At 37.6% G+C, this 15,282-nt stretch overlaps 1 protein-coding gene across 7 annotated transcripts in view; it reads left to right on the top strand.

Annotated features, from left to right (window-relative positions):
- The window catches only part of LOC124780080 (protein transport protein Sec23A), a 103,939-nt gene that overhangs the window by 53,769 nt on the left and 34,888 nt on the right, over nucleotides 1-15,282 (top strand). For all 7 annotated transcript variants that reach the window (XM_047253758.1, XM_047253773.1, XM_047253765.1 and 4 more), the window contains 6 exons: nucleotides 5,815-5,957; nucleotides 7,454-7,605; nucleotides 8,816-8,922; nucleotides 10,607-10,760; nucleotides 10,889-11,040; nucleotides 11,124-11,298. In XM_047253758.1, coding sequence (XP_047109714.1) covers nucleotides 5,815-5,957; nucleotides 7,454-7,605; nucleotides 8,816-8,922; nucleotides 10,607-10,760; nucleotides 10,889-11,040; nucleotides 11,124-11,298 — 883 coding nt within the window. The remainder of the gene's footprint in view (nucleotides 1-5,814; nucleotides 5,958-7,453; nucleotides 7,606-8,815; nucleotides 8,923-10,606; nucleotides 10,761-10,888; nucleotides 11,041-11,123; nucleotides 11,299-15,282) is intronic.

Consider the following 15,282-nt stretch of genomic DNA (forward strand, 5'->3'; position numbering starts at 1 on the left):
GAGCATTTTCTGGACCAAAGGATCCGTGAGATCTCACAGATTCCCAGAAACCAAGCTGGATTTATGAAGATCTGCAGCACAACTGATGCGATTCATGCTGCAAGACTCTTAGTCGAGAAACATCATGAGAAAGCCTGTTGGCGCAATACGGTTTGTGCCTTAATTTGAAGAAAACCGAGTACATGACATCAGACAGGCATGAAATGGGAAACATCACGATTAATGGTGAAGATCTGACTTGGGTGAGTAATTTTAAGTACCTTGGTTCCACGACCACTGTTAACGGCCAACTCACCGAAAAGATCTACACCAGAACTCAAGCAGCCTGAATGAAGTGGTGAACAACAACTGGAATCACTTGCAGCCACAGGATGAAAGATAATTTAAAATAAAAAATCTTTTGCACTGTCACCCGACCAGTCGCCTTGTATGGTTGTGAGTGCCGGCCAACTACAGTTGAGACAGAACACCACCTAAGTGTAATGGAAACGAAGATGCTTAGGTGGACAGCGGGCCTCACTAAGTTAGATCACGTTTCTAATGACAGCATTATGAAACAGTTTGGTGCACCAATCCAAGACAAGATGCGTGAGAGTCGTATTTGGTGGTTTGGGCATGTTTTATGGGGATGACTCTATTGCCAAGGTAGGTTACACACTTGAAGTCGTCGGCAGTAGACCCAAAGGACGACCTAAGCAACGTTGGGCTGATACAATTCATAAAGACCTTAAATGCATGAACATCCACCCAGATGCAGCCCGTGATAGAGCGAAATGGAGACAACGGACCCAAGTAGCGGACCACGCAGGCACGTGGGGCAAATGCTGAAGGAAAGAAGAAGAAGAAGAATTGTCTCGTTATTTATGGAAGTGAAATGTTATTTATGCCATACTTTTTTGTCAATCTCTTGTACAACTTACCACTTTTATGATGTTTTTGGTTCTGAAAAAACAGTAACATAATCATTTTGGAAAGACTTTATTGAAAGACTTCACGGAAACATCTCCAAATATACATATGGTTCACATATGTCTAGTAATGTCTGTAGATTTCTTCAAGAAAAACCTGCCGAACAAAGAACACCACCGCACTTCACTCCTGAAAAAATAACATCCAAGATGATGATAATTTGTTAGGAATGTTGTCACAATAGCAATGACAATCCTTAGGAACAATGGCTTTAAGTGGTTGTAAATGATCTCATATGGTTTTCTTGATTTTCAGTCCTCCTTTGTACAATTTCGGGAGGCAAACTCTTCCAGAAGTTTTTCTCATACATCTTGCTATTTCTTGCCATGTTTCATTGAAACTGAACTTGTAGTAAACAATGCTGTTTGGATGGTACTGTATCACTGTCAGGTCCATAACTGTTGGCTCATTCTTTGCAGCTCCTCCAGCCCTAATTTGAGTCATACAGTCACAAACTTTTCTCTGCATAGTTAGTGAAAAACGAGTAATCTAGATAATAAATCATGGCTTTCTTCTCTCCTCTTTTGATATCAAGGCATATTGGCTAGGAAGTGTAACTTGATGGAAGTGGGAACTGAGCCACATTTCATCTGAGTATGACCTTTCTCCAGAAATTTTTGCGTAATCAGTAATCCTGAATCAGTTGCTAATCATAAAAGTGTGTTTTATAATATCACATTTCTATTGTGATATGAGCAGCCATCAGAATACAAAATGACTGGTACAGGTTTATCCTTAAATGTTTTGGACAGTGTATACATGATACACGAGACAAAACGGGATGCAGCCGATTCACATTGTGTTTCATCAAATCAGTAACACAATGCATCATGCCGTTCTAAATTATACATTGTAAAGTTATGGACAGCCAATTTTGTTGTGTAATAAGTACTTGCCTATAAAAGTGAGGCTACTTTCACGGCTTGTAAGTCCATGAAGAGAGTGCAGAGCTTCCGCTGGATATTTCTTATCTAGATTTCTGTGACCTTGCCTGCTCTTTCTGTTTTATGTACTACTTCTACATGTCTTCACTCAAGTTTACGAGCCTGTAACTACAACACAAATCACACTAGTCTTTCTTGGGGGAAAATAAGCTGAAGTAACCTTCTTCGAAAATCAAGTTAAAGGTGACTCGACTTAATGGTGAAACCTGTTCCTTACTACACTTTTCGGTGTAAAGTTCATACAGCTGTTGTTTACTTTGTGCAATAGGCTCAAGATACAGTTTGGAGGAGGAGTTCCTGCAGTAATGTGATGGCAGTTTCGCAAGACTGTCCAGGAATTCTTTTACGAAGTTTTTCCTCATCTTTCTTCTTTCTTTGTTTTATTTTGGAACATGACAATTCTGAATCAGGGTTCATTCCATGTGTGGAATTATCCAGCCAATATCTCACTGTCCATTCTTTAATGCCAAGAGTATTGGGAAGCAATTTTTTTTTTACATGCTTGGTGTTTTCCCGTATCATTTCACAGGTAATAAACTAGTGTGCCTTTTCTCCTGGATTCACCTGTGATCTTCCATCTTCCATGGATGTTTGTTTGGAGCTATGTCCACAAGATTCATTACATAAATATTTCTGTGATGCCATAACATCGTTTCCCAGAAAGTGTTAAAAATTGCCTGCTTGTCACCTGTGCAGAAATTTGATGACACTTCCTTTAAACAGATTTCTGACACATCTTGAAAGTACACATCAGACCTAATTTTCTTGCCTCTCTTGGACTATTATGAGTAATTTTGCCACTATGACTTCTTTTATATCCAGTATACACTTGTCCAGATGTTCTCAGAGTTTTGTTGGTGTTTTTCTTCCAATCTTCAGGGCAGGTTTTACATTTCTGTTTCCTGTCACTGCTTAGGTCACCACAAAATTCTTGCCCTCCACTTTCAACATCCTTGCTTCTGATAAGTTATCTGAATTGCCTGGTAAAAAATCAGCTGTCGTGTAGCAATAAATGTGAAGAAGCACTGTCATCTCCACTAGCAAGTGTGACTGTTGTATCAGTTTGAGCATTCTTGGATGCAGTCAGCAAAGCTTCTCAACAAGAAGTGCTTGTCACTCAACTTAGAAGACCAAGTTGAATTTCAAATTCTAATGCTAATGATGATCACAATATCATGAATAACCCTAATAGTCGCAATAAAAATTACCTGCATCATTATATGTCCCAGGAAAAGTGACTGACAACCTCCACACACAAAATTAATTATTCTCCTGTGCATGCAACTTCACTGTTGCTACTATTCTTACTTGTTGTTCTTTCTGGATTTACATGAGAACCTATGAGCAAGCAGGTATTCAAATCGAAGCATTTGAGATGTGGTGCTACAGATGAATGTTAAAAGTTAGGTGGACTGATAAAGTAATGAATGAGGAGGTTCTTTATAGAATCGGCGAGGAAAGGAATATATGTTAAGACATCAGGGCATAACTTCTGTTGTACTAGAGGGAGCTGTAGAGGGTAAAAACTGTAGAGGAAGACAGAGATTGGACTACATCCAGAACATAATTGAGGACATAGGTTGTAAGTACTGCTCTGAGATTAAGAGGTTGGCACAGGAGAGAAATTTCTGACTCAAGTAAAATACCAGCACCAGGCAGATGGCCCATGAGTGTGAGGTAAGCGTGGAGTACTCTCCTTGACAATTGCCACTGTCCATATCAGGCCTTATTACCTACGAATTTGTATTTGTGGCGATGGGTTTGCTTTTGGTTAGCCTCACAGGCCACCACAATGCTAGGATTTCTGTGATCTGTCTTACTCGCAGATGAGGCTATCTTAATGAGGGGTGATCATATACCATCCGCACAAGGCCCACTTGGGGGCTACAGAGTATCCCCGAGGTTTGATGGCAGTGAATCAACAACACTGGTTCAGCCTCACTGTGTGGGTGGGGGTTATTGTGACCGGATCGTGGGAGCATTCATTCTTCTACAATGCTTCACAGGCGAGGAATTTCCTGTGGGTGACCCTGCTGGCATATGTGCTTTTGGTAGATATTCCATGATGATGGTCCAGCTCACTTCCACATTTTCATCCAGGAGTACCTCGATGACATCTATCCCAGCCTAAATTGGATGAGGTGGTCCAGTCACATGGCCTCCGTGGTCATTGGACCCCAACCCTCTAGATTTCTACCTGTATAAAAAATGTGACTTACCGAACAAAAGCGCTGGCAGGTCGATAGACACACAAACAAACACAAACATACACACAAAATTCAAGCTTTCGCAACAAACTGTTGCCTCATCAGGAAAGAGGGAAGGAGAGGGGAAGACGAAAGGAAGTGGGTTTTAAAGGAGAGGGTAAGGAGTCATTCCAATCCCGGGAGTGGAAAGACTTACCTTAGGGGGGAAAAAAGGACAGGTATACACTCGCACACACGCACATATCCATCCACACATACAGACACACAAAATTCAAGCTTTCGCAACCAATGGTTTCTTCATCAGGAAAGGGGGAAGGAGAGGGAAAGATAAAAGGACGTGGGTTTTAAGGAAGAGGGTAAGGAGTCATTCCAATCCCGGGAGCGGATAGACCCACCTCCCGGGATTGGAATGACTCCTTACCCTCTCCCTTAAAACCCACATCCTTTTATCTTTCCCTCTCCTTCCCCCTTTCCTGACGAAGAAACCATTGGTTGCGAAAGCTTGAATTTTGTGTGTATGTTTGTGTTTGTTTGTGTGTCTATCGACCTGCCAGCGCTTTCGTATGGTAAGTCACATCATCTTTGTTTTTAGATAAATACCTTTTTGTATATACATCAAGAATATGTGGCTATATGTCCATATGACCTCCTTTGCTCCTTATCGTTTCCTGAAGTTTGTTCCCTATAATTCAACTCTTGGACATGATTCACAAATATTTAAAGTAGTTGTAAATATGAAGTTAGAATTAATAGTCTTGAATCATTACATAAGTAACATGCAAGACATGTCCAGGAGTTGTATAAGAAACTAAATGTAGATGCTCTTTGGATAATGTAATATATGTATAATAAGCACCCGCGTGCGCGTATGTGTGTGTGGGTGCGCACACGTGCGTTCGTGCGTGTGTGCGTGTGTGTGTGTGTGTGTGTGTGTGTGTGTGTGTACACATGAGTATATGAACCTCTGATAAAAGAGTGACAGCTTAATGTGTAGTTAAATCTCTTTGTTATTATGTATCTTATATGCTACAAATCAGCTTGTAGCATCTGAATATTTTTTCAAGGGAGATTCATGGAAAGTGCAAGGCATCTTTAAGGTGTTGGTGACTGATGGAGACAAACTCCCCCCCTCCCAAGTCCCTTAAAGAAAAAGGTGGCTGCCTTTGCTGTTCTGAGATTTTGTTGTTCTACACGCACCCACCCACACACACACACACACACACACACACACACACACACACACACACACACACGTGCACATTCACTAACTCACTCACGTTTCAAGGTAAGGTAAGTAAGGTGAGGTAAGTGCTGATCACTCTTCAAATCATTATTTCATTCCATCAGAATTTTTGCAATACCTCAAGATGAGGCAGGAAATAGTCATTTTAGTTTATAAATAATAGTAATTTCATTTTTTGTAGATTTTATATTTAATTCTTGCCAGCTGTGTATTTTTTCCATTGCCTTATTTTTCCATTTGGATGAATACTGTGTATCTTTGTTAATTATAAATTGAGTGTTCCATTTCTTTTCAACTCTTTTGCACATAAGATGCATTTATTTGATGCTTTGAAAGGCATTTAATGAGAAATAAATCTTTGTCATGGAACAGTTTTACATTGCAAGTTTCTTGTATTTATTTATTTTTTTAATTTCCTGATACTGTGATAATGTGAAATGTGCCATTACAGAGGCCACATGGTAATGGGAGACTCATTCAACTCGTCACTTTTCAAGCAAACATTTCAAAGAGTTTTTGCAAAAGATCAGAAAGGTGAATTTAAAATGGCATTCAATGGTACCCTGGAAATCAAAACTTCTCGTGAACTGAAAGGTGAGCTTTGAACTGTTTCTTTAAGCGATACCTACAAATGTACTGCATTTTTATTTTGATTGGTTAAGTCATGGTGCTTTGTGATGCTGTGAGAAAGAATTCATAGAATCATAACAACATTTCCCAGCTGGAATGGCATTAGGAACTGTATTTGCTCGCCTTTCTTTATTATGTTCTTGAGTTTCCAACTACAACTGTTGTAGATGATGTCATTGAAAAAGCATGACATAGTAATAAGTGTAATCTTCTGATGGATTGTTGAGATGCCATCAGTTGCTGCAATAACTCTGCCAGCTCAAAGTGCCAAGGGGGCTGGGAGGGGATTAAGAGGTCATGCTCAAATTCTGGTGGGATTAGTCAGGTTCCACTTCACATGCCTCTTGGATGTCTCTTAGCTGGGCATGATCACAGTTTATTGTGACAAGTTAAAGTAGAGCTCTACTGGTAACCTCTGTCTCTATTTACAATGCCATCATTGTTCCTAATTTCAGTAGCCTCATTTATTATGCTCTCACAAATCCAGTGGTTCAGCACAGCAGTTTAATCCATTCAAAATACAATGCATGCTGGATAGAAACAATCTTGTACATCCAATCATTGCTTGGAACTTGCTAGGTATGTTTACCTTGGGCAGAAGGACAAACCAGGGCAAAAGTAAATATGAATCAATGGTCAGTGACTGTAGCTTTCTCCATGACATTAACATTCACCAAAATAACAAAAGACCTTGTTGCCCATTATGTCCTGACCTACCTTGATACAAAAGGTGTTCGACTGTTCTTTGGTCAGCAAGTTTCTTTGCATAGCTCACCCACAGAAAACATCTGGCCATGGTTTGCCGAGATTCTGGCTCACCACCACTCGTCAGCCATAATGATTGATGGACTATAGTTGAAGCAGCTCTGTCATTTGAGCTCAGGTTGACTCAATACCCAGCTGGGTTAATGCCAGTGTTGCTGTCAGAGATGAAAACTCTTTGTAATAAATTGCGCAGCCAATATAATCTTAAATGACCTACAAGTGTAGTCATGCATTTTTTCCTACTGTACACGATTATTAAAATTTCATTATTTGTTATCCTTCATGGTATTGCAATTTTAGTGGCCAGTAGTGTATTTGGCAGAGGAAACAAAGTTGGTATGGGTATGCCTGTATCTGGCAGTATGCTTTTGAAAGGCAAAGTTGGTGGATTTTAGAGCTTTATGGTGTCTCAGTAGCTGAATGCCTCTTTTTGAAAATTTTATTTGCCATGTGAGACAAATTTTATGGTGAAACCATCGTCGAATCCCATGGGCAAGCCTTAATTTCATAAACAACCAAGGTACTTTGGTTTTGGTCACCCTTCATAAAGTGTTTCTGTATTTCAAAAGTAGGACAACTAAAGACTTTTGATGTCATGAAAAGAAAAAGTAGACTGGGAAAAAGTATTTTTATGTTCCATATAGGAATTAACAGTATCATAGTTTTATAATTTCTATTTTTATTGTTTTCTGCAGTTTCTGGAGCCATTGGACCATGTGTGTCTTTGAACATGAAAAGTCCTAGTGTATCGGACACTGAGATTGGATTGGGTGGTACTTGTCAGTGGAAATTTTGTACATTCAATCCAAATACTGCTGTTGCACTGTTCTATGAAGTAGTCAATCAGGTACATGTCATTATTTTATCATTGTTGCATGGAAGTGATTTAGTAATTTTGAAAAAACAATTGTTCTTTGCATGTTATGATAATTTTCATTTTTTATGCATAATATTTGAGCCATTTTGCTGAGTTTCGTAATCTCTAATTACTGTCAAGTTTTGTCATCTAATGCTTTACACTAAATGAATGAAGCATACACTTTTATGGGTTTTAATTAGGGAACAATTCTATGTATATAAATGCTTATTAAACATTTAATTGTTTAGTTAAAATCTATTTTTAACTCACCTTGTTAAGCCAGTTTTTACCTTAAGTGATTCGCAGTTTGACACACATTGTTGAACTTGTACACCTCTCTTTCAACCAAATGTCTTAACTAATATGTAAGAGTCACCTCTACTGGTACATTAGATTCATTTTGAATTTTCTGCATCTCGTCTCTCTGGATGACTAGCTTGATGATTTTAGTGTCCATGAACTCTTTATCCGGTGGAATATTTCACATAACAGTCTGACGATCAACGGCCATTTCTATGAAATATCCAAAAAAAGTTTGATTAGAAGCCACTTACCTTTTTTCTCTTTGTGCCAGACATCAATGAGATATGCTGTTGTGTTTAGGCGACATGCCTAATATAGTGTATAAAAATGTTCTGTTACAAATAATTTCAAATAAAATAATATTACTGTCAAATAATGGAAACTCCAGGTAGGAATATCAGCAGTGTAGGAAAAGACAGATTGGTACATACCCGTAAAGAAGACATGCTAAGTTTTAGACAGGCACAATGAAAAGACACTTACATAAAGCTTTCAGCTGCAACCTTCATGAGTAAAAGAGGGACATACACCATTCATACACACAAGCAAGCACATCTCATGCACACATGACCGCAACCTTCAGCATCTTGGGCCGGAATGCAACTGTGTTACACTGACTGCTCTATTATGACTGAATGTTAAGCCTGAAATTAGGTTGGCAGTAACAGAAGAAACTATTGCACCACACTGTGTCCAAAGATAGACTATGTAGTCAATTTTACATCACCTTTTATGATTTTGAAATTGGTGTTTCAGTAGTAAAAACTTTGCTAATGTCATGGTGTGACAGCTGTTTGGTTTATTCAATATATTTTTAAATCATGTCTAACTGCATAGCAATTTACAACTTTTTTTTCCCTCTCTCTCTCTTTCTCAATAATGCAATCATTTCCAGCATGCAGCCCCCATTCCTCAGGGAGGCAGAGGATGTATACAGATGATAACTCAGTACCAACATTCAAGTGGACAGCGAAGGATTAGAGTGACGACAATAGCCAGGAAGTAATATTTCATTGTATTTATTTATTTTTATTGATGTTACCGAGTGAGCATATATCTCTGCTCCTGGAAGATTGTCATTGTCTTTGCGTTACATATTGCACATTCATCTTATTGCCCTGCTTTGCTATTTCATCATTAGCTAATGACAGAGCTTCCCCTTAAAATTTTCTTAATGTCATTTATTGTAGCAAATACATTAAAATTTTGTTCCTGTATGGATCCGTAGCCTCTAAATGCATAATTAAAGAAAACATGGGCCATAGTAGGCTGTCATGTAAACAGCCTTTACTTAAATTGTGCGATTAACTAATTCTGACCATAAATCATTTTCAAATGCATGTGGTTTTATTATTTATATTGCAATTATCAAATTATTTTACTTTACATGTACAAAGTAGATGTCATATTCCATCATTATATTGGAAACGGGGCCATATCACAAATATTAGAATGTCACTGCTCATATTGGTCTGTGCTTAGAACACAGTCACCAGTATGACCTTTGAGATTGTAAAATAATTTGATAATTACAGCATATAATATGTAATATCACCCATGTGCTTCAAATGACTTCTTGTTGAAATTAGCTAATCACATGATTTAAATAAAGATCATTTACATTGCAACCTACTATGGACAATGTTTCTTCTTTTTTTAGCAAATACATGCTATATTATTTGAATCAGATCTTGTTGAGCTAGATGATTACTGTTACCAGTTCCACCACACACTTTTAAAAAACATACTCATTATATTCTGTTACTTCTTATCAACTACAGTGAAGCTGCATACCACTTACCTTTGTACCTGTTTATACCAGAATTGTTTGTTGCCACACAGTTTGTGTATCAGCTTTGCTCTGGAATTTCTCCACACGTCTGCCTAGAAAACTATAGAATAATCAATATTTCTAATTTTGAGGAAGTACACATCCCATTATTAAACTCCCTTTTAAAAGTAAAATTGGGTTAAAAACCAATACTCAAACCTGCACTGTTTTATTTTGCAGAAAAAAATCTTACACCACCTGAACTATCAGCATACTTCACATTAAGAGTCAAATCATCAGTGTTGCCTGTTCTTTTCTACATTCAAAACTCCGCAGAGGTTCTCCTGTAATCTTGCTGCACTTGCATGCCAGGGTGAATAGACAAGGCGTTTTCTCTGCTACAGAGTAGGAGATTACAGAACAACCTTGTCCCCTTTTCTCTAGCAGAGTCCTTTCCTGTTGAGCACTTTAATTTCAGTAGACAGTACAATGTCCACTTCTTTGTGGAAACTTAGAAGAAAATATTTCATACAGTGTGTGAGCCAAGTCAGTGGTGTTGATTATGATTAGATTTGTCAAGAATGATTTCTGGCACACACCTCTCAATATCTTTGAGATATGTTTCCTTATTTCTTTCTCCATTCTGATAATCTTTTTATTTTGTGTTCGCCATACTATTTTATTACTGTATGTATTATTACCTTGAATGGGAGGTGTGCATGTTCTAAACTCCTGTTATCTGAACTAGTGGACATAATGTTTCATAAAGTGTCTTCCCCCCCCCCCCCCCCCCCCCCTGGTGATCACTTGTCCATTTATCATTGATGAGTATATCACAATAATATTCATGTTTTAGTTTTATATGGTGTGTTTTCTGTAACCATTATGAGTAATAAAGGTATATTATTTTTTAAGCTGGGCAGATGCTACAGCCAATTTGCACCACATAAGTGCTGGATTTGATCAGGAAGCAGCAGCAGTTTTGATGGCAAGAATGGTAGTTTTCAGAGCAGAGACTGATGATGGCCCTGATATGCTGCGCTGGATAGACCGGATGCTCATTAGATTAGTAAGTTATTTAACTCTTTAACATGTCAACATAGTCAACAATACACAATAATTATGATCTGAAAATGAGTTTTAAAATATAAATTAAAAATCTTTGGCTCATGTTACTGATATTTGCTTCCATTGCAGTGCCAGAAATTTGGAGAATATGCAAAAGACGATCCAAATAGTTTCCGACTTTCTGAAAATTTTACTCTTTACCCACAATTTATGTTTCACTTAAGACGTTCACATTTCCTTCAAGTTTTCAACAATAGTCCTGATGAAACTACATTTTACAGGTAAAATATCTCAAAGCACCATGAAATACGTAAATGTTCCAATTGAAGAGATTATTACTCTTATTTTTTTTGTCTTTCGACAGGCATATGCTAATGAGAGAAGATTTAACGCAATCCCTTATCATGATACAACCTATTCTGTACAGCTATAGCTTTAATGGGCCTCCAGAGCCAGTGCTTCTAGATACAAGCAGTATACAACCAGACAGAATCCTGCTGATGGACACATTTTTTCAGATACTGATCTTCCATGGGGAGGTAAGAACCTATGCTGATCACACTAGCTGAATGAATTTAATTTTTACTGCTTTCTCTTGTCACAAAAAAAATAGTTATAAAAGGATTTAACTTTCACAAGTTTTCGGAGCCAGGGGCTCCTTCTTCTGGCAGAAGAGTTGAAGGGGAAGGAAGAGGGATGAAGGAAAAGGACTGGGGAGGTTTAGCGAAAGGGGTACAGTTTATGAAAGTTACCCAGAACCCCGAATTTGGGGAAACTTACCAGATAGGATGACATGATTTCGTTTTTATATTTGCCTGAACCATTTACTTAGTAAACAGTGACATTATTGGTATTTTATGAAATTGTGTGACAGAATTGTTGGCCAATAGTTACTCAGGAAGGATCTTATGCTTCCAAAAACCAGAGTAGTGTATGTGCCTGTGTCCGTGTGCTAGCCAGCAATTCTGTTTCATAATTTTCAAGTTGGTGGTTTTAAACTACTGGAGGCTTAAAAATTGGTTGTTTGCGGGACATCAACTTATTTAATGTCATCCAACTTTTCTACTTTTTAAATCACAGACTTATCATTACACAGGAAGTAGGAATAATAACTTCTTCAGTCACAGTTTTCTCATGTTTTTTTTTTTTTTTTTTTTTTTTTTTTCACAGTGCATTGCAGAACCTGTGGGTCCATCATCAGGTTCAAAACAATTTAATGTATTACCTTATTTACCCAGTCATAAGATGAGATTTCCTCCCAAATTCGTAATTCGAAAAATACAGGATCATCTTTTATTCATAGATTAAACCGTTGCTGCTGAGATCAACATTTTTTGTTGGTTAATGGAGTAGTATAAGGGTTTTCTCACATTTGCAGATGAAGCTTTGGGTGTGATGTCACATTCAGATTTACTTTGAAGAATTCAGAAGGGTAGGGCTGGGCATACGATATTGCGTATGCTCAGGATTTCCCGATAAGCCAAAGAGTTCAGTACAGTTTCAACCTTACTCAATCAGTGATATTACATTTGACTCATGCGGTGCTAGTGAACAGGATATGCAAGAAACTGTGAACTTCTCACTACAACAGTCTATTGCTCTGCTTAGAGTTTGACAATTTCATGAAATGTAGAAAGAAATAGCATTAAATTCTATCATCTTACAAACATTTGTTGTATTTGAACAGGTTTTCCAATAAAATTACTCACACTTACGAAGTAAAAGTCTAGAAGGGGCCAATGGTGTATTTACCTATGTGTTTCATGCATCAGTGTTGTTGATGCTGATGAAGAAAAATAGTGATAGCACATTTGACAGGCTTAGTAATCAAAAAAGGCTGTGGAAATAAAAATGAATGTACTGGTAAAACCGTTTCTTTTTACTGGCAAAAAAATTTCGTTTTGTTTATTTGATTTCTCCACATATAGTAAAACTTGCTCAAAATGTAATTGCACAGAAGTATAAATTCGTAATTTTGCATGTATTTATGTACGTTCACAACTGCACATACATGTTTATTTACTGCATATTGTACAATAGAACACTTATAGGTTATTCCTATGTTTATTCATTTTTCATTTCACTTTTTTCGCCACATATCAATGACGGAAACCTATTTAAATTTCCTGTCCAGAATCTTTTTTTCTACCCAGTTTTTTGCATTATATGATAGTTGCAATTTGCATGTGCTGCAAATTGCATAGCATTGTTTCTGTGTGCAGTAGCTTCTTCAGGCATATTAATTTTTCTAGGGACATCATTTTGCACCTCCTCTTCGTCTTCCTTGGTTTTTCCTGATCATATTCTGTGTTGTGGATTTCTATTAAATATGTTGCTAAAGTAAAAGTGGAGTGAGTTGGTAAAAAGTCATCACTTCAAATGTAGTCATCTGCACTACGTGAAATGTTCCACATTTTCATTAATTCAGCAATCACTGTTGCATTTTCTTGTACTTCAGTGGCCACTGAGCTTTGATGGCTACAGAATTCTTGTTCTTGACCTCCAAACCCCACTTTGTATGAGCACTTGGTATCAGTTTCAGGCTTTATTTCCCTTTCTGCCAAGTCAATCCAAATTACTGCTTCCAGGACAACTACTGACATTGCAAGAATAAATGCACTTTTAGCTTCTTCAGCACTAAGAATAAGAGTGTGCATCAGTAATCACCTGTAATTAGACTTGAATTTGTGAAGAATAACCCCTTGGTTCATGGATTATATGAGACTGGTTGAACCTGTTGGGAACCAAGCCAGTTTCACATTTGATAACTTGACCTTGTGGCAGGTTGCATTGTCTAGGAAAAGGAGAACTTGGCGATTTTCATTCTTCCATAAGACCACTCACCATCCACACCTTTTTACTGCTGCATGGTGTTAATGGAAGCCTATTGACATCTATGTTTTTGAAACAACACGGTTTTGCAACATTTCAAATCACCAGTGGCTTCTCCACTTCATCTAATATGTTTTCGCACAACAGTACAGTGGGCGTTTCCTTCGGCATTTTTCTGCCAGTGTCGAAATGCTACAAATTTTGAAGGTAATGCATGACAGAACAGTCATGTTTCATCGACACTGAACATGTCTTTCGAGTCATAATTTGCTATTAGGTTGTACAGTATTGTCTTCCATTCATTGCTATACTTCCCTGCACATCTTTTGCTTCCACACACTTCATTCCACACAATACAGTGCCTAGCTTGAGACTGCCCAGCCATCCTGTGGATGCCTTAAACTCTGTATTTCCAAGCTCTTTAGTGAATTTCAGAGCCTCACACAGCTGCATGGGTCCAGACAAAGATAAGTTTTTTCCCTCGCACACTTTAAGAACCATTCCCACACTACCTCATTAAGTTCTTCATTTCCTGCCTTCTTCACATTTCTCTTCATTTGTCTGTTTCCTTTCATCCATTCATCCTATCTTAACCTTGTTTCTTAAAGCATCATAAACTTTTGTTTTACCCCGTTGGAAATGCAACACTATTTTATGCACAGAGAGTTTGTCTTTCTAACTCGCCACGGTGACCTTAATCATTTTGTTAAGTGTTAGTGATGTACTTTTTGTTTGACATCATGTTACCACTTATTGCTACTAGTCAACTGAAAATGGCAGAAAATAATGCAAGGAGTGCATTTCTTTGGAATGCTTGACCTTGCTGGGTAAAGCAATTGTTTAAAGGAACCGTGCAGATGGCAGCAGAGTGTTTGTAAGTATGAAACAATGTTCCAGCATGCACCTGTATGCATCAGTAATAATTGTAAATGAGAAATGCTGACAGATTGCTCACAAACAAAACATTTCCTTTGACGCACCGACATTGCGCACAACTTGTTCATTGCTGCACAGAGGGGTGTAGTTTTATGCCCACACCCACAGCGCAGTGCTGTGCCAAACCTCTTTTCATGGTTTTGTGCCACTTAACAGCATTGCCAGACTGTACAGACTTTGTGCCAAAAGTAGTGGCCCTCTAGAGTCATCAATAACTGATGTATATTGTAATACAGTAGTACTGTATAAACTCTTTTCCACATTATACAGTGAATTATTAATTAAGTCTTAAAATTTGCATTCTGCTTCCACATTAGGCACATTGCATTTTTTTACAAAAAATTAGCATACAAAAGTGTCTTGAACATATTGAGACTGAAATAATTGTACAATTTGGGTAGATTTCCGAATTAGTTACATTTTTATCAAGTTTTACTATATTATCAAAATGTAGATAAGCAATATAAGGAAGTTTAGAATAGGTATAATATTAACTTTTTAGGCAGATATTTATTGAATTAAACAGTTTGTAATTTTGCTTAGTCAAAACATATTAAAAATAATTTTTTCTCGTGGAGCTTCCTCAATAAAAGGGGTCATCGTATAATAATAATAATAATAATAATAATCTTACACTTGGGTAAATACCACATTTAGTTTGTGCTTGAGTGAGATGATGAGAAATGTGTGTTCCTGTTGTGAGAAGGTAGTATGCAAGGTCTTGTAATTCACGAATACTGTGACGGAAAATATGA

Source organism: Schistocerca piceifrons, chromosome 1 (assembly GCF_021461385.2).
Source record: "Schistocerca piceifrons isolate TAMUIC-IGC-003096 chromosome 1, iqSchPice1.1, whole genome shotgun sequence".
In the NCBI taxonomy this organism is placed as follows: Eukaryota; Metazoa; Arthropoda; class Insecta; order Orthoptera; family Acrididae; genus Schistocerca; species Schistocerca piceifrons.